The sequence below is a fragment of the Hevea brasiliensis genome, chromosome 13, assembly GCF_030052815.1.
Source record: "Hevea brasiliensis isolate MT/VB/25A 57/8 chromosome 13, ASM3005281v1, whole genome shotgun sequence".
NCBI classification, from domain to species: Eukaryota; Viridiplantae; Streptophyta; class Magnoliopsida; order Malpighiales; family Euphorbiaceae; genus Hevea; species Hevea brasiliensis.
In genome coordinates, this window is record NC_079505.1 from 19,195,241 (window position 1) to 19,222,566 (window position 27,326).

Genomic DNA, 27,326 nt, shown 5'->3' on the forward strand with positions numbered 1-27,326 from the left:
AGCAACCGCATGTGCATGAAGCACACAGGGAAAGAACTAAAATGCCCAATAAGTAGCATGGCTGATTTGTGAATAAAGATACAATGGCATATGATAAAAAATAAAAAAAAAACTATTCTCGTCCCAAATAAATCAGAACAGGGAACAAATGTGTTAGGGTTAAGGAACCCTAACAGAGAATTATAAGAGAAGTAGAGAAAATTAGAGAAGAGAGAGAGAGAAGAGAGAGAGATAGTTGAGAGAGAATTGAGAATTATTATTTCTGTAGTAATTCTTGAATGCCTCTACAGATTAGCTTGTTGAGAATTTATATCTCAACTCAGTAACTACTTTCTCTAAAGTCAACATAACAGTTACCAATTCTGTTACAGAATCAGTTATACACTCTAGCTCCTTTCCCGCCAATATTCCCCTTCCTATTACTATTATACTTTCTTCTATAGTATGTAACAATACCCCTTCTTTCAGCACTTTCTTGTCCCCAAGAAAGTGGCTGTTCTGGAAATTGAGCAGTGATAAAACTTCTATCCTCCCAAGTGGCATCCTCTTCAGGCAATTGAAACCACTTGATAAGTCCTTGTTCCACCTTCTGATCTCCCCTGGAAACCACTCTGGTCTGTAATACCTTCTCAGGAAAAACTACAAACTGATCTTCTTGCAGAATAGGCAATTCAGAAATAGAAGTGATCCCCTCACCAATCCTTTTTTTCAACATTGAAACATGAAAAACAGGATGAATTGTAGAAGAAGATGGCAATTGTAACTTGTAAGCCACCTTGCCCATTCTAGCAATTACTTGAAATGGCCCATAAAACTTAGCAGATAATTTCAAATTCTGCCTCAGTACCACTGAGGTTTGCCTATAAGGTTGCAATCTCAGATATACCCAATCTCCAACAGAAAATTCCCTTCAGATTCGCTCTGTCAGCTTGCTGCTTCATCCTATTCTGAGCCTGTTGCAAATTGGCCTGGAGAAGAGAACTAAGCTGCTGCCTGTCATGGATGAAGGTATCTACAGCTCCTACCTTCACACCATCAAAAGGAAACATAGGCAAGAATTGAGGGGCATACCCATATAGAGCCTCAAAAGGTGACATTCTGATGGCACTATGGAATGAAGAATTATACCACCACTCTGCTAAGGATAACCAGTCCACCCATGTTGCAGGTTTCAAGTGAACCATACATCTTAAATAGGCTTCAATACACTGATTCACCCTTTCAGTTTGACCATCTGATTGAGGGTGATAAGCTGAACTCATAGCCAATTTAACCCCCAAACACTTGAATAATTCCTGCCAGAATAGACTTGTGAAGACTTTATCTCTGTCTGAAGTAATTACTTGGGGAACCCCATGAAGTTTAAAGACGGTATCCAGAAAAACATGAGCTACTGATGCTGCTGTATAAGGATGGGACAGAGAGATAAAGTGTGCCACCTTTGTCAATCTACAAACTACTACCAGAATAGTGTCTTTACCTCTTGACTTTGGGAGACCCTCAATAAAATCCATAGAAATTTCTTGCCAAGCTTGGGAAGGAATGGGAAGAGGCTGCAACTTCCCTGGATAAGGGCATGTTTCACCCTTACATTTTGCACATACATCACAAGACTTTACCCATTCCATCACTTCTTTCAACATACCAGGCCAAAAGAAATACCTCTTCAATCTCAAATAAGTGACATTAACCCCTGAATGGCCTCCCACAGCAGAATTGTGATAAGTTTGCAATAAGGTATGCTTCAAAGTTGTAGAATTCCCTACATACAGCCTATGGTTGTAATATAGAACACCATTCTTCAACTGATAGCCTGCAACAGCATTAAGGTCCAAAGAGAGCTTCTGAATTAACTCTCTAACTTTATCATCCCCTTCATAACTTTCCACCAATTGCTGCATCCAAGCAGGAACTACCACAGATTGAATAACACAAGAATGGAAGTCTGCAGGCCTCCTTGACAATGCATCTGCCACTTTATTTTCAATTCCCTTCCTATACAGTATCTTATAGTTCAACCCCAACAATTTAGAAATACCCTTCTGCTGCAAATTAGTATGTAACCTCTGCTCAAGTAAGTATTTTATACTTTCATGATCAGTTTTAATAAAGAACTGACCCTGTTCTAGGTAATGTCTCCATTTACTCACTGCAAAAGTGATAGCTAGCAATTCCTTCTCATACACAGATAAAGCCTCACTCTTAGGCCCAAAAGCCTTAGAAATGAAGGCAATAGGATGCCCTTGCTGTTGCAACACTGCTCCCATTCCCCAATTACTAGCATCTGTCTCAATTACAAATGGCTTAGAAAAATCTGGCAAAGCTAAATCGAGTCAAGACATTAATTCCTAAGCTTCTCAAAAGCCTTTTGAGCAATAGCATTCCAGTGAAATGAATCCTTCTTTAATAGATCAGTTAGAGGCTGACAAATAACCCCATAATTTTTTATAAATTTCCTATAATAGCCTGTAAGTCCCAAAAAACTCCTGAGATCCTTGACTGAAATAGGAACAGGCCAGTTTACCATAGCAAAGAACCTTTTTGGATCAAGAGCAACCCCTATCTTGAGATGATATGCCCAAGATATTCAATTTGATTTGCCCAAAGAAACATTTAGATGGTTTAGCAAAAGATGTTGGGCTCGGCAAAGACCTCAAACACTTGTCCCAAATGCTCCAAATGACTCTCCATATCCCTACTATAAACCAAGATATCATCAAAAATACCAGACAAATTTCCTTAAGAAAGGTTGGAAAATGTGATTCATTAAGGCTGAAATGTAGCAGGGCATTAGTGAGACCAAAATGCATCACTTTAAATTCAAAATGCCCATGGTGTGTCCTAAAAGCAGTCTTAGGAGTATCATCCACCTTCATCCTTATTTGATGGTAACCAGCCCTCAAATCTATCTTAGAAAAGATCACAGCCCCATGCAATTCATCTAGCAAATCATCAATAATAGGGATTGGAAACTTATCCTTAACTGTCAAGTCATTAAGTCTCCTATAGTCAACACAAAATCTCCATGTCCCATCTTTCTTCTTCACTAAAAGAACAGGAGAAGAATAGGGGCTAGTGCTAGGTTGAATGATGGAAGAGGAGAGCATATCTTTTATCAATGTTTCAATCTCTGTCTTCTGGTAATGGGGGTATCTGTAAGGCCTAATATTAACAGGCTGAGCATCATGCTTTAGAGGAATAGCATGATTGTGACTTCTAAAAGGTGGTAACCCTTGAGGCTCTTCAAAAATGCTGCTATATTTCTGGAGTAATTGTTGCAGTCTCTCATCACACCCAAAATTGGAAGTAGTGATAGCAAGGAGTGGTCGAATGCATAACACGTAACAAAGGACTCAAAAATCCTTACCATCTTTCCTCAATATATTGGCGAATACCAAAGCCTGCATCGCAGCTTACCCTCTCCAATGCCATGCAAAACTACTGATCTTCCTTCCACAGTAATAGTAATTGTTGATGCCTCAAAGTCAAATAGTACTGGATTATGCTTCTTTAACCAATCCACTCCTAATATCATATCAAAACCCCCTAATTCCAGAATCTTCAAATCAAAATTAAACTCATTATTGTCCATTTTCCATTTAAATTTCTGACATTGTAAATCACACCCTAACTTCCTCCCATCTGCCACTGTAATAGTAGTGTATGGTGTTGAAACCAACTCCAATTTCAATTCTTTAGCTATTCTTTTGTCAAGGAAACTGGTGGTACTACCACTGTCAATTAATATCACCAATTGCCTGTTTTTATGAAGCCCCAACATCCTTATTGTATCAATGCCATGACTACCTTCTAGTGCATGAACTGACAGAGTATTGTCTTCCATATTTTCCCTTTCCTCCATCTCCATTCCTGCTTCAAACCACTCCTCTTCACCTCCATCATCATCCTTCTCCACGGCACAAATTGCATTTAATGATTTCTGCTTACATTGATGCCCTGGAAAATACTTGTCCCCACATCTGTAACATGGTTTAGGCTGATTCTTAACAGGATTTGAAAAAGAATTTGTTGGTTTATATACTGAAGATAAAGTAGAAGCAAAGATGGATTGGGTGAGTTGGTCTTGGTGAGTTTTACTTGTTGTAGGGTTGGGTTTGTCAAAATTTGGTGGTCTTGGAGGGTTTTGATAGGTCTGATATGGCTTGGCATACTGGTTTGGGTAATTAGTCTGATATGGAGTTAAAGGGACAGTAGATTGGCTTCTAAAAGGTTTGGAAAAATTGCTTGTACTCTTAGGCTTTTTACTAACTTCCAACACTTGTTCTTGAAGCCTAGCTACTTCTATAGCCTGAGATAAGGAAACAGGCTTCATCATTCTAACAACCAACCTAATTTCATCCTTTAAACCCCCCATAAAAGGCATGTAAAATAAGATTCACCTAATTCAGGCATTAATCTCTCAATTCTTATTCTTAATTCCTCAAATTCATCTTGATATTCCTCTAAAGATCCCTCCTGCCTCAGTTTCATAAAACCCTCTACTAAATCCTCTAGCCCTTCATCCCCAAATCTGCTACAAATTCCTTTCTCAAATTCTTCCCAAGAATGTACTCCACCCCTATTCCAATTATGGAACCATGCATCAGCGCTATCCACCAAAAACAGGCTCGCTATTGGTACCTTTTGATCAGTAGGAACCTTATAGATCTCAAAATATTTTTCACACCTTCTCAACCAAGCCCTAGGTTCTTTCCCATCAAAAGTAACCAACTCTATCTTGGGCAAAATCTGTGGCATACCTTCCATAAAAGAAAAAATTCCAAGGTTATTAGGGTTACCTATATTCAGAAATTCTGGATCCTTGTAGGGTTAGGTAATAAACACATCCCATTTCCCAAACCGATCGAAATCCAATATTTTCAGATCTACTTCCACCTTCCCGAATTACTAACTTCATTACTCCTTCCAAAGACTCATGTAGGCTCGCAATTCCTCCAAGATAACATTCGACCCTCGCTTTTCTTCATCATATCTTCTTTAAATTCCTTGAGATCTCCAGCGGTTCTTGAAGCCACTTCTTGCAGATTCAGAAACTTCTTGCAAATTCCTCACTTGTTCTTCCATTTCAAAGAATCTTCACCATCTCTGGACTCACTACAACTGATCTAGTCATATTTCCGACTTCCAGGAACCAATTACCCACTGATTCTTGGATCTGATAGCTCTGATACCAAATGTTAGGATTAAGGAACCCTAACAGAGAATTATAAGAGAAGTAGAGAAAATTAGAGAAGAGAGAGAGAGAAGAGAGAGAGATAGTTGAGAGAGAATTGAGAATTATTATTTCTGTAGTAATTCTTGAATGCCTCTACAGATTAGCTTGTTGAGAATTTATATCTCAACTCAGTAACTACTTTCTCTAAAGTCAACATAACAGTTACCAATTCTGTTACAGAATCAGTTATACACTCTAGCTCCTTTCCCGCCAATATTCCCCTTCCTATTACTATTATACTTTCTTCTATAGTATGTAACAAAATGCAGGTGGGAAAAAATGAATAAAAGAAAATAAAATGTTTATAATCAAAGAAATTGAAGTAAAGCTTCTTGTATTTGATATTTTGAACAGCAACGAATGATACATGGTCAAGCAAGAACACTGAAGTGAATTCACAGTCCTTAACAATTTTCAAATTTAAAAAAAAAATGAAGGGCGGAAAAAGGAAATAATTGACAAGATTGGAAAGAAAAGAACAAAAAATAAGCAACATGTACATTGCTTGTTGAAATTATGAAGGAATACAAAAACCTAATTTTCCATTTAAACCAAAATTGAAGTAAGCAACAACTATAAAAAAAAATTATTATTATTATTATTATAAAGAGCAGAAGCTCTGGGGGGAAAAAACTAAAGCATAAGGTGACTTCATAATACCTAGTCTTTATATATTGATGATCCTTCTATGCCACATGAAAAATGCACAAAGGACACACAAATCAAATGAGAGCGAGAGGGGAAAGAAAAGAAAAAAAAACTGCCGAACTAAAACCACTTCATATTGTTTGTACAATTTAGTCTACAATGATTAGCATAAAAACAACAGCAGAACTATAAAAAAAAGGAAATACCATTTGCTTGTTCCCCAGCTGCTTTAAAACGATATGCAGCCTGATGCAGCAGAAACCATATATTAAAACATAAGCCTATTAAAGTTAACCATTTAAATGAATATTCGAGTTTGGAGAGATTATGTACTCGTATGACTTGTGCATGTGCTCTTATCTTTCTCAATATTTGCTGCTTCTCTTCTTCCTTTTGCAAGTCCAGGGTATATCGGAATCGACGAGAAGCATTAAGCACAAGTGCAGCTTGCTACAGAAAAGCACATTCCAATTAGCACAAAAAAACTATAGCTGCATTCAAGGAACAGAATAGATGAGATAAAAACAAATATTAACATAGGAGTCAACATGAATGGGTAAATTATACAAAATGGCATGCGACTGTAAGGTACCTAAATTTCCATTTGTAACATTAGCATAAAACCCATTAACCTTTAATAGCTGATTTCTAGACGTTACATTTATCTAATAAAAAAATATATATATTTTCATGGATTGGCAGTTCCAGTATCCTAAGCTGTGGACAAAGAGAGAACAAGGGAGAGAAACTAGATAGAAATTAATTATAAAATATTATTTTTAATTAATTAAGAGTTTTTCCTCCAGTAAGTGTCAAATTAACATAAAGAAAATAATTTATGAACCAGCTACATAGGTTTTATGTATAGATCCGCGGTTTTATGATTCAAATTAAAGTTTAGGCCCTAAATTAAGTTACTGTCACACAAACTCATACGGGATAAACTTAATACATCAAATCAAATAACCAAAAGCAAAGGTTTTTCTGTATTTGCCTTGGACAATATTCACTTATTTCAGTCCAAAACACCAAAATAATCAACCCTTTCCCAAATTAGACCTACTAGTGATTCAATTGCATGCACCACCAATTCAAGCACCAAACACACAATCGAAGCACACTCCACTGAAAGTTTATACACAAAATACAAAAAAATCACAAGAAGCACATTCCAAATGGACAAACAGTGAGAGTCTGAGAGAGAGAGAGGGAGAGAAAAGAGGAAAATTATATTTACCCTCCAACGGCGAAGACGTTCAATAGAGGCGTTTTTAGTGCTGAGAATATCAAAAGGACCGGATGACTCATCGTCAGTGGAGCGGCCTCCGGCCTCTAGATCATGTCGCCGGCGGTACGGCGAAGACTTGAACGGACTCGTCATTTGTTTACTGTCGCAGGAGAGATGGCACCTTTAGCCTCTAGATTTCACAATCTTTCCACCAATTTTTTCACCATAAAATTTTTAGAAAAAAAATAAAATTAAAAATTGCAAACTCAGATTTTCAACTGATTTTCTCAAATTTCTCCATCGAAACAGAAGGCTTGAGAACCCAAAGTTCACACTCTCAGTTGAGTCGCATCCCAACGCAAAACGCGTTTTTTTCAACTTATCAACAAAAGTAGCAATTATCGTGGGCACTACGAATTTTGGAAAACAGTAAAACGACAAAAAACTCACTATAAAACGCAAGAGTTTCACACTTGAGTTGACCGTTTTCTTAGGAGCAAATAAGTAACTGCCAAGTAGAATAACTCAACAATGGAAGCCGATGAAGACGAAAGAAGGTGTTGTGCTGTGCCTGCCAAAGCAAAAGCCAAAGGCAAACACCACCATTAATAAAACAGTAAGAAGACTAAGATAGATTCATGCATTTTGAACGTAAATATTTTGCCTAAACTTATTGCCCTTTTTTTTTTCTTTCTTTTAAAAAAAAAAAAGCTTTTTCCAAAAAGTAATATAAATTTTCTTTAGAAAATTTACTTATAAATTATAAAAAAATAATATAATATAGATGTAATAAGTTAAAAAAATATATTTCTGAATTATAGTATAAACTCATTTTTATAAAAAATATGATATTATCCTTCATCACATTTAATTACATTTTATATATTTTTTTATTATATTTAATAAAAATAAAGGATAAAATTATAAAAAAAATTAATACTGTTTAATTTTTAAGTGTGATAAATAATTTTTAAAAAAATTAAAAAAATAAATAAAAATAAATGATGAGTTAAAATTATAAGTTAATTTTAATTTATAAATATTTAAAATTTTAATTAGTTATATATTTAATTAAAATATTTATAAATGACTGATAAACATTTGTTTAAAAAAAAATTCTTTATAAATATATTTATTATTAAAATAATTAAAATTAATAATAAAATTTTAAAAATTAAATGAGAATTATATATTAAAATATTTTATCCTAAAGAACGTTATAAGCACTAAAATGAAAGTTGAGCTCCTATCTTATTATTTTTTTAACTTATAAATTTAATTTATAAATTTAAAAATAATTATAAATAAATAAAGCAGTTTATTTTTAGAGTTAATAATCTAATTTGACCTATTTATAAATTAAAACAAACATTATTATTTCTCTTACACTAAAAAATATAGGATATTTATTTTTTAACATTTAATTTAATTACTTAAATTAAACAAAATTCTTTTTCACATTCTTTATAAAATTTACTTTCTTAATCGATCAAATAAATAAGGCTATATTGATAAAGCATAATGTTATGTAAATATAATTAATTATATATTATAATCAAAATTATAATGTAATGTAATTATTATTATATTTTTATATTTAATTATAAAATAAAAATTTAATAATATATTATAATAATAATTTTTATTTTAATATTTATTTATTTATTTATAGTGTTAATAATAAGCGGTAATAATTATAATAAACAAGTAATAATAGTGATAATGATAATGGCCAAGCAATGATACCAATTACAGTAATTAAATAGTAATAGCGGTGATTAAATAATGATATTAATAATATAGTGACAGTGATTGTGCGATGATTGTGGTGGTGATAAGAAAGACAAAATATGAGCAATAATTGGTAATAATAATATAGATAATAAATAACAAAAAAATTTAAAATAATTAATTATAATTATATTTATTAAATTTTTAATTATTAAATAATATAATTAGATGTGTAATTATAATTTTATTATAATTATAATTATATCATACTAAATATCACTTAACTTTTTTCGTTTAATTATTTCAAATAAAAAAAAATAAATAAAATTTTCACCATTTAAAAGTTAAAAAAAATATATTTTTTCTTTAATATAGAAAAGGTCGGCGCACAAGGGACTTCTCCGGCAGAGGTGTCCCTTTGCTCGGATTTTATGAAAAGAAAGCACGTGGCGGATTTGGTAGCACGTTGCCACGTACATAGACTGAAGTGCCATATGGCCGTCCAGACAATGACACGATAGCAACCGCTTAATTTATATAATTTATATTTTTGTTTTAAAAAACAGTGATTGTTAAATCTCTATATTAAAAAAATCAATTTATTATAATTTAATTAAATTTTTATCCAAAAAATTTAAGGTCAACTATATGGATTCGCTTTCTCCATTCTAAACGATTTTGAATTAAATTATCAGAAATATATAATAATTCTAATTTATGTTATATTATTTTTCTCTAAGTTAATTTAGATCTACTTTCTATCCTCTAATTTAACTTAATGTGTTTTATTTGTCTAACTGAAATTCTGTATGTCTATGCTTCACATTACAAAATTACTTCAATCTCCCTTTTCTTATCTTTAATTGACATCACTTCTATCTTTTCTTTAATACTCTCATTACGGACTTTATCTAGTCTAGTATGACCAATCATCCATTTTAACATTCTCATCTTTGCAACTCTTATCTTAAACACATACGACTCCTTCAATGCCCAACACTCACTATCATATAACATAGCCGGTCATCTTTGCAACTCTTATCTTAAACGCATACGACTCCTTCAATGCCCAACACTCACTATCATATAACATAGCCGGTCGTATGGTTGTACGATAAAATTTTCCTTTTAACTTATTGGGAATCTTGTGATTACATAAAATTCAAGTGGCACGTCTCTACTTCAATCATCCGACTTTAATCATGTGATTAACACCCTCCTCACATCCCTCATCTACTTAAAAGGTTGAACCAAAATATTTAAAGTGATTACTTTGAAATAATATCACTCTATTTATTCGAAATGCTTACAGAAAAATTACTTAAAATATTATTCGAATTTACTTAAATTTTCAAAAAATAAAACCGTATTAATGAAAATATAATCATTATGGATAATAAATTTTCAAGTCCACTTGTTAGAGTTTTGTAAGGTGTCGATGTTGTTTGCTTGTCTTGATTCTTTTCGCATTTTGTTATTGTAGGCTCTGCCAAAATATTTCGATTCAATCAAATTCTTATGTTTGATTGTATTTGAATTCTACGTGTTGAAGGGTATTTTTTAAATTTGTTTATAAAAATAATTAATTAAATATATAATTTTATAATAATATTTATAAAATTTATATAAATTATTAATTAAAATTTATAAATTAAATATTATTTAAATAATTATAACTAAATTTAAATTAAATTTAAATAATATAATAAATTTTAATTGAATTTTAAATAAATTTAAATATTAAACTTATTATTGAATTTTGAATAGAATGATTTTTTTTTTCTGCGTTATCTTATTCTTTGCCCTCCTCTCTTCAAGCTCATGATTATTGAAGAGGAAGGCAATTTTATTCATTTATTCATTTTTTTATAATTTGATTTGTGGGTTTGCCTATTTGTAATTTTTGTTTTTGAATTTATGATTTGTAATGCATTGACTGCAATTTACAATTTAAATTTTTATTTAATAAAATTTTAAGTAAATATATATCTAATTAGAAATATCATAAATTAAGAAATAGTAAATAAATCATATATATATATATATATATATTAAATTATGTAAAAATAAATAATAAGTAGTGTAAAAAAATACTTTTTTATTTGTATTAATAATTTAACATTAATAAATTTAAATAATTTAATTCTAATAATAAAAATAGATTATTTATAAGTAAACATTATTATCTGAATTCAATTGTTTTGATTTGCAGTGTAAGTTGAAATTTTAATAAATAGTAATTATATTAATTATTTTATGTGAATAAAATATATTTTAAATTAATAATAATAATAATAATAATAATAATAATAATAATAATAATAATAAAGTGTTTTTAGAATAACATCATGTTGTTTCCCACCCCTTTCCATTACTACAATCACATTCAATGAGTGCATGCCATAATTGCCACCACTATAAACATGAAATATATAATTGCTATAATTATGTAAGAAAATAATAAAATTTAAAAACATATGTATCAAAAAGTATGAAAATTTATGAATATTATCCTAATTTTATATAAGTTCATTTTAAAATTTTATAAAATTAAAATTTGAGACAAAATAAAAAATAATTAACAAAATAAAATGGTAATTTTTTTATGAAACCATTATCCTCAAAATAATAATTATTTCCATTATAAAAAATATGTTAGAAAATAAGATTTACAAATTGAATGCTTACTTTATGAAAAATTAAATTTTCAATATTTTCAATTTAAGCAATTTTTTATACAAATAATTCAATTACTAAAATTTGAAACTAATGTAAAAAATTTTAAAAATAAATTAATAAAGTTAAAATTTTTAATTAAAATTAAAATATAGGTCTTATTTTTTTTTTAAAACCCATTTTTAATTCTTCATGAAAAATATTTTTTATATAAAAGGAGTTTAAGAGAAAATGAATTTAAAAAGAAAAAAATCATGGCACACTTTAAAAAAAAAAAAGAAAAAAGAAAAAGAAAAAGGCAATTATTAGGTGTGTGCATACATCAATTTTTTTACTTGAATTGATTGTGACAATGGCTTCCAAGCTTCAAAAAGAAGATATCAATGTTGAAATTTTGGTTAAAGCATTGATTAATTTTTTGTTGGCCTTGACATTTTCATTACATGTTCAAACCAGAAGATTCCAGGCTAAAAAAAAAAAAGAAAGATTGACTTTATTTATTATTTTTTATTTTTTTATGATGCCAAGAAAGAAAAAAAGGAAAATGTTTGAACAAATGAGAAATGTTGAGAAAGAATGCAATAAAGAAAGAGAGGATCAAGAAAGTGTAAGCACATACCAGGATCATATGCATAGATTTTTTCTTAATTTTACCTTATGACACCTACTACATAGAAATTATTATATTTTATAATATATAATTATTATCTTTTATATTAAGTATTTTATTTTTTTTCTTCTTAAATATCTTTATTATTATTATTTTTACCTTAATTTTCATAATTAAATGGTTGAAAATATAAGATATATTTAATTAATATTTATTTAATTATCAAAATTTTATAAATTTTTATTTTAATGTTTCTTAAATTTTTTAATTTTTTATTTATTTATAAATTTTAAAAATTATACATATATATTAAAATTAATAAAACAATTTAAAATTATACCATAAACCCTATCCTTTGTATATTTTAATAAATTTTAATTTATTGTAATATTATTTTATTTTTATTTATTTTATTTTAATATACATTTAATAAAAATATATTTTTAGATAGATAATAAATTATGAGAAAATAAAATAAAATTTGATTTACATAGTTATGATAAACTATAAATTCATATTAATATTTAATTTTATTTTTTATAAATTTATAATATAATTAATAAATTACTAATATTATTACTTTGGTTAATATTTTTATGTTATATTATATATATATATATATATACACACACACCATGTAACTTCATTGATTCTCTCTATTTTTATTAAATAATTATATAATTTTTTTAAATTATAGTTAAGTTATTAATTCTCTAATTCCATATATAAGTTACAAATTATTTAAAAATTATACTTTTAATACTATAACAAGTTGTTAATATTATTAGATAAGTTACAATATATTCCCATATATTTGTTTTAGATACTTATAATTTTATGTAATACATGCACATAATTTTTTTTTCTTTTACACTATCTTAATTTATACTTTTCAGGTTATTATTAATATTTTTTTAATAATAATATTTGAATATATGAAATTTTTTAATATATTAAGAGGATATAAAAAAAAGTAATATTTTAAAATAGTGAAAATAATCTTATGATTTAATCAATTTAAAATTATTTTGTATCTTTCATAATTTTTTATTCTTTTTATTACCTAATATTCATTAAAATTTTGAGAGATAAAAAATTTTGTATATATAAAAGTAATAAATAAAATATGAAATAATTAATAATAAATTTAAATCATTATTTTTTTATATAGTAAAATTAAAAATATATATATTTTTAATATTAGTTATTTAATTTTTTAAAAATATATATATTTTTAATATTAGTTAATTTAATATTATTATTTTTAAAATTATGAAATTTTAAGTTTGAATTTAATTAAAATTAAGGGTATTAAATCAATATTCATTAGTTTATTCATATTTTTTTCTATTAGAATTTCTTTAATAAGAAACAAAACAAAACATATAATAATAATAATAATAATAATAATAATATAATAATCATGTTGTTTCCCACCGCTTGCCATTATTACAGTCATGGTCAATGAATGCTTGCCATAATTTCCACCACTGTAAAACATTTATAATTATTTATAATTATCTAACTTTTATATATATAAATAATAAAATTTTAAAAAAATTAAATATAATTTTTCTTTAATTATATAATTCCACAGTCCCCTACATATAATTCCAGCTGCATTAAAGAAAGAGAGGATTAAGAAAAGTGCAAGTACGTACCTGGGAGATGCAAGAACATAAATTCTTTTTCTTGAAGTCTTTATTTCTTTCTTTCTTTTACACCGCCAAGATTCATGAAAGAAAATTTCATGAGACAACTTCAATCAATCTCCAATGCAACAATGTTTTTCTCCTACATAAATAAACCATAAAGATTAATGCCAAAATCCAAAGATTTAAATAAAAAATAATAATAATGACAGAATACTATATTTTGACAATATATTTAGATAAAGCCTATAAAATTTTTGAAAATAAGGTAAAATAAAGTAATGAAAGATAAAATATTAAAAATTTACTGATTTGATAAATTGAAAAATAAAAAATTTTAAAACCTGTAAAAATCTTGCCTTATTTCCAAAATCTATACCTTGCTTTGAAAAACTTCACAGGGCAGCAGCAACCCAACTCAACAATCTTGAAATTGGACAAAATGAGAAGATGGGAAATGAAGAAAAGTATAAAGAGTTCAGAGTTGCTGAGCTTTCACCTACTGATATGGAATTGGACGAACATCACATTGTTTTGATTTTATTGGTTCCAAAAGTCTGGACTAGCTTGGAAAACAATCTTAAAATAACGAGATGTTGGCGTAGCTTGCACTTCGGAATTAATGGAAAATGACTAGAAATTTCCCTCTTTTTCTTAGATAAATCATTTCATTTGCTTTTCCTGAAGTCTTCTCCTAATTTTATGCTACCCCATTTCGCAATAATTTTTTTAAAAAATATTATTTTAAATGTTTTTGAACAAAATAATTTAAAAAATTATTTCAGTATTTTTTAATCACTGAACACTTTTTCAAATCCATTTGATGATTTTTAATACATAAATTAAATATTATTTAAGTGTAAAATATTTTTTAATAATATATTATGATTTTTTTTATAAAAAAAATAAACAACTTAAACCTCAAAAGAAGTTTAATTTAGCTGATTTTTAATTTTTTATTTAAATTAAATCAAAAATTTTAATTTAAAATCAAGAAATTAAATTTTTAAATTTCATTAAAAATTAAAAAATTAAATTTCTTATTTTTTTAATAAAATCAATAAATTTAATATATAAATTTTAATTTTTGACTAAATTAAAAATTTTAAATTAATTTAAATAAAAAATTAAAAATAAATTAAATAACGGTGCAGTTGAACTTTTTGCCAAAAATAAAATTAACTATATAAACGTGTGCTCGAAGGTACCATAACGTGCTGTCATTCTCAATGAAATTATCATGAAACTTGATATTAATAGTTTTTTTCCTTTATTTTTTTTCTTTTTTCAAAGTTAAGCATGGTCTGCGGTGGATGTCGGGAAACTCACTGGGGAGGAAAAGGGAAAGCTCCACCGACCACCACCGACCGACCAACCTACCACCGCTGTCGATGATTCGGTAACATGGAGATTTGTGCAGATCCTATGTCATAGCCACTGATTTTTGGGCGGTTCTAGTCTTCTTGTCGTTTAACAACTTTACAGTGACTTGTTTGGCTTTTAAAATTTAAAAATTTTAAATTTAAATTTAGAATAACATGTATTTTTTTCTTAAACTAAAATTTTTAAAAATTTTCAAAATCTCTCTTTTTTTTTTTAACTTACTAAATTAAGCCCTTTCAGAAAAAAATTCTTAAATTAAGGAAGTTAAAAAGTTTTTTTTTTTCTTTAAAATCTTAAATAACTTTTGCTTCCTTATAAATAATAAAAATTATAAAAATTTAAAAATATTGAAATTCTTACTTTAAAAAATTTAAATTAAGAAAATATTTGGCTGAACTTATAAATATTAATTTATTATAAGTTAATTTAAATTTATAAATTTTTAAAATTTTAATTAATTATATATTTAATTAAAATATTTATAAGCGACTGATAAATAGTTAATGTGTTTTAAAAAATAATTTGTAAGTATATTTATTATTAAAATGACTAAAAATAATATTAAATAAAATTTTAAAAATTAAATAAGAATAATATAGTAAAATATTTGATTAAATTAACTTCTAAACACATGATTTATGAACACTAAAATAAAAAATTAGATTCCTCTAACTTATTTTTTTAAACTTATAAGTTTAATTTATAAATTTAAAAATTATTACAAATAAAGATATTAATTTATTTTTAAAACTTATAAGTTGATTTAATCAACTTATAACTTAAGAGAAACACACTCTAAAAATATTACTTTCCTCTATCTTATCTTGAACAAAATATAAAAATTTAAAAAACTTTCTCAAACATTGCATTATTTTTCAATAAAAATTTTATAATTATTTTATTTTGTAGATAATAATTATAACTAGATGAATTAATAATAGTTTATTGAATAATAAAACTATCTTAAAAATAATAAACATTTTTTCTATTTTATGGATTTATTTTACTTATCTTATTACCAAGATAAAAATCATAAAATGTCAAATATATATTTTACATGTTTAAAAGGGTCCTCAAATATGCTTGCTAATTTTTTGCATGAAATGTAATGAAAATAAAATACTTATTTTATATTTAATAGAGTTAATTTTATTTTTAATTTAAAATATTACTTCTCTAAATAATTATTTCATAATTTAATCTTTTATTATATTTTAAAAATGTGATAATCATTATTTTAATAAATTACTATTAGAGTAATTTAAAAAAGTCAAAAAATCTAATCTTTAACTAATAGACTGTGAATAGAACATCTGTTTCTAGGTAGAAAAGTAAGCCTTTAAACTTCAAAGAAAATGCATAATGGAGTAGTTAAAATAAATTAGATTATATTAAATTATTTTTTTATTTAAATTTGTGATTTTCTCATATAGACCAGATTAATATTTAGGTAAAATACTCTTAATAATTATAATTTTAAGATTTAAATTCTTAACTTTATAGGTAAAATTCATTTGGAAATCAATTTTACATTCTCATTTAATCACTTGTTGATAGATTATATTAAATTATTAACTATTATTGAATTTTATATATATATATATATAAGAGCTGAACAATTCTATATTATTAATAAATTTTTTTAGAATCTTAATTTATTAAGACTCATTAAATTTCTAAAGTCCTCAATAAATTAAGGTTTTGTTTATTTTATGACAAATTTTTTTTTATATTTTCTAATATTTGAGATATTTAAAAAAATAAGTTAATAAAAAATATTTTTTTAATTAAAAGTAAAATTAAATTATTTTTATTTTATATAAATTAATTTCTACGAAATAAACAGAGACTAAAATAATGATAATTGTCAACTAATTTCACTTGAAATGTTACACTAAAACAATCTTCAAAATCACAATAAAATATTTTTTAAGACATTGATATTAAAATCAACTTTTTTATTTAATTCAATGATTTTTTTTAAAGAATTCTTTTTATTTAATTTGACTTTAAAATGAGAATATTATTGATTTAATGAGTAAAATTAATTTATTAACAATATATTTTAGATTTGCATAAAAGATTATTATAAATATAAAATATATTCTTTCACTAAAGTATTATACTTCCCCATGCATGGATATCTAGTATATGATTTTTATATTGCTTAAATTTTAATTTTTAAAATTTATAATTTTTAATTTTAAAGGTGATTTTAATATTATTGAGTATATTATATTTTAATTTAAATTTTCAATATATATATATGTATTTTTTTTTTGAAAAATCAAGAAAATAAATTTTAATAAATTTACTCATTTAATTATATAAGCAAATAATAATGCAATTTAGAAGTCAAAGATAAGGATCCATTCAACTGTGGCTCTTGGAAGAAATTAAAAAAGTCACGGGTCTTTTTTTTTTTTTTTCCTAAATAACTCACGGGTCGTTGGTTGTTGCAATATCCTTGAATTTTTAAATTTATTTTTAAATAATATAAAAATAAATATAAAAATAAATTTATAAAAGATAAAAAAAAAAAACTCTACACTAAAACCTTGTTCAATAATATTATCTATTTTAATAGCTATCAATTATTCCACTAACTGTTAGGCGTTAGTGGTTAATTATTTATATAGTTATTTAAAATAAAAATATTAAAAAATATATCAATTAAATTAACTGTTAAATGTAAAAATAATAGTATTATTTTAATAGTATTATCTTATTTATCTGTTCAAAATGCTAATCATCTAATAATATAAATAAAAAAAATAATCAAAATACTAAACACGACTTTAAAAGCTATTGTCAAATATGATATAACTTATAAAAAACACGTCGACATATTGACATTTAAGTTTAGCTCGAAGAAATTAATCCAAGTTGAATTCTTTCATAGCCACGTCTCAATTCAATTAAATCTTTGAAAATTAAAATAAATTCAACAAAAAGATTGTATGAATTGATAAAATTTTGAATAAATTTTCTAAAATAAGAAAATATATAAAATTTGAAAAAAAAACGAAATTATTGTGGAAAAATCTACGTGTTTACATTTAAGTTTAGCTTGAGGAAATTCTGGTGTATACATCCATAAAATTTGAAATTGACATATAATTTAAAATTATATGGGGTCTTATGAAATTGAAAAATACGATAAGGTCTATCTATAAATATGATATTTTAATTTTTGATTGGTTGAGTGTATACGTTTTTAATTTCCTCCTTTCATATCCATATCTCAATTCAATTAAGTATTGAATAAAATTAAAATTATAGAAAATTAAAAAATTTGTCTAAATTGATAAAATTTTGAATTTTTCCAAAATAAAAAAAATTGAAAAATTAAAATAAACGAAATTATTATGCATTTTCCCCTTCTTCCTTTTAAAGAAAGTTTTTTTTTTTAATTCATTTATATAATTACTCTTTAGAAAATAATAATTTAAATATGAAATGAGATGGGAAAATTATAAATTATTTTCTTTGATAAGGATGAGAAAAAATATATGCAAAATATTTTTTTCTAAAATAATTATTGTGAAATAAAGAGGACATTAATATAGTTAAATTTAATTTCTAAAAAAATAATATTGCTAAATTAAAAAAAAAATTAGGAAGAAAATAATTCTTATGAGAATTTAGGCTGATGGGCTTCTCCTTCTTTGCCACTTGGTTAAGCATGTACTTAAATTCTTATTGTCTTGTCTTTAATGACGTTGACCCATGCTAAATCAACTTAAATTAAATATTTATATTTATACATTTATTATATATATTTTAATTAATTTTTTTTATAAATATTGATATAAATATTTAATCAAACATTATAAAACTTGTTCACATGTGAAATTTTATATATATTAATGTTTGGATAAGAGAGAGAAAATAAAAAAAAAATTAAAAATATAATTCTTTATATTATTATTAAATCACGTTATTATCCTCTACTTTTAAATTAATTAATATTTAAATTTTATTTAATATTATTATGAGAAATATTTTTAAATATAGTATTTAAAGGTATTAAGAATTAATTTAAATTTTATATTTTTATCTATAAAATTTTAAAATAATTAAATACAATTTTCAAATAATTTTTTGGCCTGTAAATTACAATTCAAAACAAAGCCTTAGATTATGAAAGCCCATTACTAATGATATGAATCTAAACACCAAAGGAAAAATGAGAGATATTAATTGTTAAATTTCTAACTAATATCACATTTACATATTTATTATTATATTATATAATTTTAAAAATATAAATTATAATAAATAAGTAATATCATTGATATAATGCAAAATATCACCTAAAATTCATTAAAATAAATTAAAAAATAACTATTGAAAGAAAAATAATATTTAAGAAAATAATGAGTAAAATTGTAATTATATGAATAATTGGGGGTATTTCATTTATTTGATGGAGTAGAAGACATGTTTGCCATAATAAAGGGCAAAATTGTCACTCAAAATCTAATAAAATATATATAGAATTGAAATTGAGGACAATTTAATAATTTTAATAAATTTCACAATATTTGGAGAGAAAAAGTTTAATGTGTCTATGTTATGTAGTATTTTTCTCTTCACATTTTAATTAATAAAAAATTATGAGAATAAAAAAGTTTCATGTTTTAATTTCAAGTTTCATTGATTGTTATTATTTACATAATTACTTAATTTGCATTTATAAATATATTTTAATTTTTATCGATTTAATTTAAAATTAATATAATCACACATAAGAAATTATTAAAATAGAAACTGAATTTAAACACGAGTTACACAAAAAGTTATCGAAACAAAAATCAAATTTAAAAACGAATTCATATCGATTTATAATTTAAAATGAAATTTGAAATAAAAATTGAATAGAATTAGTCAAACTCGACATAAATACATAATCTTAATGTATTTATAATAAATTTTTACTTAAATCTGATATGTAATAGACTCAAAATATAATTATATGTATGATGAAATTTATATATATAATAAATAAAATTTAAATATTTATATTTTAAATTTATAATAAGTTAATTGTAGATAAGTTTTTCTTATATATCTTTTAGTAAGGAGGAATATTCTATTTTTATCCATTCTTATATTTTGGCACATTCTCAAACATGTGGGGAGAAAAAGGGAGAGTGGAGAACATAGGGGGAACTATCTAGTCTTATATATTATTTTAATATAATATTTTTAAGATAAAGGATAAAATTACTCTTTAATCTATATATTATCATAAAATTAATAATTTAATCCTATGTTTAAAAAAAATATATTAAAAAATATATCCCATTCGTTGCTGAATTAGGATATCTTTTAACTGTGGAAATAGCATTTTGTGTTGACCTCCTTTCTTTTCCTCCCTATTATTTTCACCCAAACAAAGCATTAGTTTCTTCACGACCTTCCCAATACAATATACATAAACGTTTAATTTCTGGTAATTTTTGCTAATGCTGAGTTTTGATAATTGAAATTAAACTGATTAATCTAAAACTCTGTTCTTAAGATTTGAATTGACATTCTCGCTCATGGTTTGATTATACAAACAAACAAACAAAAATCAATGGATGGAAAGATAATCTGATTCCTTTTATATGCTACTAGTGGTGAAAAAAAGAAGCAAAGAAGAGATGCCAAATGCTGAAATATTCTTGTTCTGATGATAAAAGGCTTACAGTCTAATTACATTTTTATACTTATTAGGAAAGTTTAATTTAACTTATTTTTAAATTTTTATTTAATTTAGTTCAAAATTTTTAATTTATATTCAATTAAACCTAAAAATAAAGAAAAATTAAGAAATTGAGTTTCTTGATTTTTGAGACTAATTCAAGAAATTAAGAAATTTAGTTTTAAAATTAAGAAATTGAACTTTTAGATTTTTTAGAAATTTATTTCATAAATTTCAATTTTTGAATTAAATTGAACTCAAATAAAGCTAGTTTAGATAAAAAGTTAAAAATGCATTAAATTAAACTTGTACAGAGACTAAATTGAATGCAGATATGAATACTTAAGCTTACCTGGAAAGGCTGGAAGGAAACAAAAAGTTTCTGCTTTGGCTGTGAGTGTTCCTTTTTATCTGGTTATGTTGCAGAAAATGTGAGGATTCAAGAAGAAAGTAGAGGAAGAAAACATGCAGCAGAAAGGCGAGAATCAGAGGTAGATTGATTCTCTACCACTCACTCTCTGCTGCTATAAATATATAGAGATAAAAGCAAGTAGCAGGTAAACCATTATTGTTTTATCAGAAAAAAAATTATAAAAGAGGAGAATATATGCATATTTGAGAGACCTACAGCTACTCTTTAATTTCTAAAGCTATTCGGAAAAAAAAAAAAAAAAATTCCAAAGGTATATTATATTAAATTCCTTGAAGAAATTTCTAGGAAGGAGGTGCTGTCTGCTTTAGTACATCAGCGATCATGCGTTGTTTATGGCTGAAGATAGGAAAGAGGAAACAACCAACTTGAAGACAAAGACTCCGCAACCCATTTTTTTTTTTTTCTTTTTTTTTAAGTAATTAGTGAAAAATTACAAAAGACACTGTTTGATATTATTGTTTAAGAAAAATTATTATTTAATTTGGGTATTTTAATGAAACAAATTATTTAGTCTCTGTATTTTACTTCCTTTAAATTATTTATTCATTTTGTTAAATTTTTCATTATTCATACTATTTAAATTACTATTTAGTTTATTTATTTTAAGAAAACTAATTAGTTGATTTTCAATTTTTGAAAAACACTACTTTTTAGTTCTTATATTTTAGTAAAATTAATTAGTTGATATATGTATTTTGAAAATATAGTATTTTGAAATACATGTTATTGGATACAAATAAAAATTTTACTATATAGAAATCATATCTGAATTTATATTTTTTTTAATTTTAATTTTTTTGGACATTATTCTTGTGTTTTTCTCTATTGAAAAATAATTTTTCTTAATTACTTATAAATTTAAGGAAATTAATTTATTTTTTCGTATAGATCGCTTATATCTTTTTTATCAACATATGAAATCAAATAGAGAATGAGGGGGAGAAAATGTACAAGCATGGAGGAGAAGAAATATATAAAGAGAGAAATAAGAGAAAATAAAAAGAGAAATAAGAAAGAAATGACAAGGTAGTTTAAGTTTAAAAAATAATTATAGGATTAAATAGTTAACGAAGTTAAATTATAGGGACTAATCAATATATTTTTTCAAAATATAGATTTTAACTAATTAATTTAACCAAAATAAATAGATTAAATAGTATTTTTTTAAAATATAGAAACTAAATAATTAATTTCATTAAAATACTGACACTAAATAATAACTTGTATTATTGTTTAAGTTGATTTTAGAAAAAAAAATATTTTAAAAAATTTATTAAATTTTTGAATTTTAATTTTTTTTATAATTAATTCTAATTGAAATTTAAATTTAAAATTTTATAGCCCTTAAAAATATTCTATATCATTAAACTAAATTCATTGATAAATTTTAATTTTAATTTTAATTTAAATATATTTTAATTATGAGAATTTGAATATAATAAAATAATTTTAATAGCATCTAAATTTAAAAAAAAAAAGCCAAATTATTTTTTAAGCTCAATAACCAAAATGAGTGTTAATTAAGCCAAATTTTAATTAATAGTTTGATATTTAAAATTACGTTTATTTCACATAAAATACTATATATAAAAATTTTTTTTATAAAAAGTAATTTTTAAAATGATGCTTTTCATTGTTTCACATTTTAATAAGATGATCAAAATTTAAAAAATAGAAAATAATTTCATTTTTCAAAAGGGAAAGTCATTTTTTTTTTAAATACTTAGTTTTTTCATTAAATAAAAAGAAATTTAAGTATCTGCTTAGTTTTTTCATTAAACAGAAAGAGACTTAAGTGTCTATCTATTTAACTGTTCTTATCTTCCTATAAAAATTGCTGAAATACTAGAGAAAAAAAAATTAAAACATAACAAATATAAGTGCAATTTATTAAAGAAAATTGATAGAAGATAATATCAAAAATTCAACTTTGATTGAGCTTGGAAAATGGGTAAGTGCTCTGTTTGCTATTGAAATTGGATGAATAAAATAGCATTTAAAAAAAATTCATTTTGAATTTTTAAAAAGGTCATTTTAAATAAATTATTTTATTATTTTAATTTTTAAATCAAAATTTATTAATTTAATTTGAAATTATTTTTTTATATTTAAAATATTTAAAAAAAAAATTACTTTTCTCAAATGGCAATATCAGCAGTAACAAATAGCCCTAAAATAGTACCTTACTCATTAGAAAGGAAAACTTGATTGATTTGATTTTTCAATTTATTTGCTTTTTATTTTTCAATAAAAAAGAAGTTTTTTAATCTCATATTTAATTTCCTTATTTTTTCATTGAAAGATATCACAGGAAATTTCGTGAAAGGAGAAATATCAACTTCATGAAACGTATTACAGGAAATTTCATATAACATTTTAATAAAATTAATTATTATTCTTTTTATTTAAAAAAATATATTAATTAGTCTTTTTATTTTTATTTCATTTATTTTTTAGTCTCTATCCAATTTAAATTAAATTTTTTATTAGTCAGTATATTTAAAAGCGATAAAAATTATGTTATGGGACTAAATAATTTAAGGTTTAAAAAATATAAAATTAAACTTTTTATTCAAAATAACTAAGAAATTTCAAATTAAAATTAATTTAATACAATTAAAATTTAGGGGCTAAATTTTTTTTTTCTTATTTAAATAAAAAATTAAGAAATTTAATTTCTTAATTTATAGGATAAAATTCAAAAATTTAATAGAAAATAAAGAATACGATAAAAATATAATAAATAAAAATAAAGTAACAAAATTCTCAATTGAATCAATAACCCATTTTTTGAATTTGGTATGAATAAATAATTTTTCTATGTATACTATTCAATTCCAAAAAATAAATCGATTTGATAGTTCAGATATTATTATTTATGATATTAATCAAACTCGATATCATCGAAATGGAAATCATCCCGCTGAGTTTAAAGATAAAAGACTTATTATCTCTATGGGATTAAATCCCGAGTTATGGCAAAGTAAAGAAAAACGAAACAATTATGAAAGTAAATATTCTTACATTTGTTGCTATTGTACTGTTCATTATAGCTCCTATTTTTTATTTATAATATATTAAATAAAATAATAATAAAATACAATAAAATAATATATAAATATATAAATTTCTAAGTTCTATATGATAGAATAATTTATATATTAAATAATAATATTTAATATAAATATGGAATATATAATAATAATAATAATATAATATATAATATATAAAATTAAAATAAATAATTTTGAAAATTAAAATTAAAATAATAATAAAAAATAAAATGACTTAAATCTAACTATAAAAAAGTTAAATTTCTTAATTTTTTTTTAGATAAATTGAATTTAAATTGAAAATTCTAGACTAATTTAGATAAAATATTAAAAATGATTAAATTGAACTTTTCCAATAAATACATGAGTGAAATTGAGTTTTAAACCTTTAGAAAATATAAGATTACGTAGTTGTACTTTTCAAATTATATCAACTACATGAAATTTAAATTAATGTTTAAAATGACTGAAAAATTAAATAGTAAATAAAATAAAAATATAAAAATTAATTAATATATACTTTAAAATATAAGAATCAAATATTAGATAATAAATTTTTCTAATTAATTTTTTTAAATATAAAAATTAATAAATACATATTTCAAAATAAGAGAATTAAAGACTAAATAACAGTTTTTCTTATTTATTTATTTTTTTTTTTAATGGAAAGGTGTCACAGGAAATTTTAAAAGGAGAAGTATCAACCTTAGAGACCATCACCATTTCTTGAAAATGGGATAAAGAACAAGTAAAAAAACAATGGAAAATACAGATCATGGGATCAGTTTCAATGTTAAGAGTGATTCATGGAGAAATTTCCAACCAACATTTTTTTTTCAGGGAATTCTAACCTATAAATTTAAGAAAGAGAAAGAGCTAAATAAACAAATATCTTAAATAATAATAATAATAAAAAAGAAAATTCATGTGATTATATAATAAATAATGCTTACACTGATCATATTATATGTTTATATAGCACATGCAGCCTCATGCTTCTGGTTACGTTGGCAAATACGTGGGTTTTGATAGTAAATGATTTATATACCTATTTGTTATTCATTTAAAGATTGCATGGGCACCCATGCTCATTTAACTATAACTAATCCTAATTATTTTTCTTTTTAATAGAGAATTAAGAGATAAAAATTCGGTTACTATTTATCAAGTGAATAATATGTCTTTCTAAATCAAGTTATATTCGATATACCTGCTTATTTTATTAATGTTTAATCATCACCATCAATAAAATTTTTAGTTATTAATATATTATTTTGTTAATAACTTTATTGATAAAAAAAATTTAAATTTTATTGTTAAACTGATTAATCTAAAACTCTGTTCTTAAGATTTGAATTGACATTCTCGCTCATGGTTTGATTATACAAACAAACAAACAAAAATCAATGGATGGAAAGATAATCTGATTCCTTTTATATGCTACTAGTGGTGAAAAAAAGAAGCAAAGAAGAGATCCCAAATGCTGAAATATTCTTGTTCTGATAATAAAAGGCTTACCGTGTAATTACATTTTTATATTTATTAGGAAAGTTTAATTTAATTTATTTTTAAATTTTTATTTAATTTAGTTTAAAATTTTCAATTTATGTTCAATTAAACCTAAAAATAAAAAAAATTAAAAAATTGAGTTTCTTGATTTTTGAGACTAATTCAAGAAATCAAGAAATTTAGTTTTAAAATTAAGAAATTGAACTTTTAGATTTTTTAGAAATTTATTTCATAAATTTCAATTTTTGAATTAAATTGAACTCAAATAAAGTTAGTTTAGATAAAAAGTTAAAAATGCATTAAATTAAACTTCTACAGAGAATAATTAAATTAAACTTGTACAGAGACTAAATTGAATGCAGATATGAATACTTTAGCTTACCTGGAAAGGCTGGAAGGAAACAAAAAGTTTCTGCTTTGGCTGTGAGGATTCAAGAAGAAAGTAGAGGAAGAAAACATGCAGCAGAAAGGCGAGAATCAGAGGTAGATTGATTCTCTACCACTCACTCTCTGCTGCTATATATAGAGAGAGAGATAAAAGCAAGTAGCAGCTAAACCATTATTGTTTTATCAGAAAAATCATTATAAAAGTGGAGAATATATGCATATTTGAGAGACCTACAGCTACTCTTTAATTTCTAAAGCTATTCGGAAAAAAAAAAAAATTCCAAAGGTATATTATATTAAATCCCTTGAAGAAATTTCTAGGAAGGAGGTGCTTTCTGCTTTAATACATCAGCGATCATGCGTTGTTTATGGCTGAAGATAAGAAAGAGAAAACAATCAACTTGAAGACAAAGGCTCTGCATCCCACTTTTTTTTTTCCCTTTTCTTTCCAAGTAATTAGTGAAAAATTACAAAAGAAACTGTTCAATATTATTATTAAGAAAATTTATTATTTAGTTTATATATTTTAATAAAATTAATTATTTAATTTTTATATTTTAATTTTTTAAAATTATTTAATCATTTTATTAAATTTTTCATAATTCATACTATTTAAATTACTATTTAGTTCATTTATTTTAAGAAAATTAATTAGTTGATCTCTATATTTTAAATAATACAACTATTTAATCCCTCTATTTTAGTGAAACTAATTAATTAGTATATATATTTTGAAAAATATAATATTTTGAAATACATATTATTGGATAAAAATAAAAATTTTACTATATGAAAAATAAATATGAATTTATATTTTTTTAATTTTAAATTTTTTGAACATTATTTTTGAGTTTTTTCCTATTGAGAAATAATTTTTTTGATTACTTATAAATTTAAGGAAACTAATTGATTTTTTTTGTATAGACTGCTTATATCTTTTTTATCAACATATGAAATCAAAGAGAGAATGAGGGGAAAAAATGTATTAAGTATAGAGGAGAAGAAATATGAAGAGAGAGAAATAAAATAATATAAAAGAAAAATAAGGGAAAATGATAAGGTAGTTTAAGTCAAAAAATAATTATGGG

The 27,326-nt window shown here is 24.2% G+C and overlaps 1 protein-coding gene across 5 annotated transcripts in view; it reads right to left on the reverse strand.

The window, feature by feature from the left end:
* Positions 1-26,248, reverse strand: part of LOC110641118 (calcium-transporting ATPase 8, plasma membrane-type) — a 43,403-nt gene extending 17,155 nt beyond the window's left edge. The window contains exons 1-7 of one of the 5 annotated variants that reach the window (XM_058131945.1): positions 26,234-26,248; positions 21,209-21,267; positions 13,791-13,923; positions 7,563-7,683; positions 7,122-7,272; positions 6,218-6,334; positions 6,091-6,130 (exon numbers count right to left, since the gene is read on the reverse strand). In XM_058131945.1, coding sequence (XP_057987928.1) covers positions 6,091-6,130; positions 6,218-6,334; positions 7,122-7,265 — 301 coding nt within the window. In that variant the 5' untranslated portion in view covers positions 7,266-7,272; positions 7,563-7,683; positions 13,791-13,923; positions 21,209-21,267; positions 26,234-26,248. Of the gene's footprint in view, positions 1-6,090; positions 6,131-6,217; positions 6,335-7,121; positions 7,684-13,790; positions 13,924-14,125; positions 14,468-21,208; positions 21,268-26,233 lie in introns of those variants that run through there. The other 4 variants (XM_058131944.1, XM_021792718.2, XM_058131946.1 and 1 more) reach the window with 4 other exon arrangements.
* Positions 26,249-27,326: the final 1,078 nt, after the last annotated feature.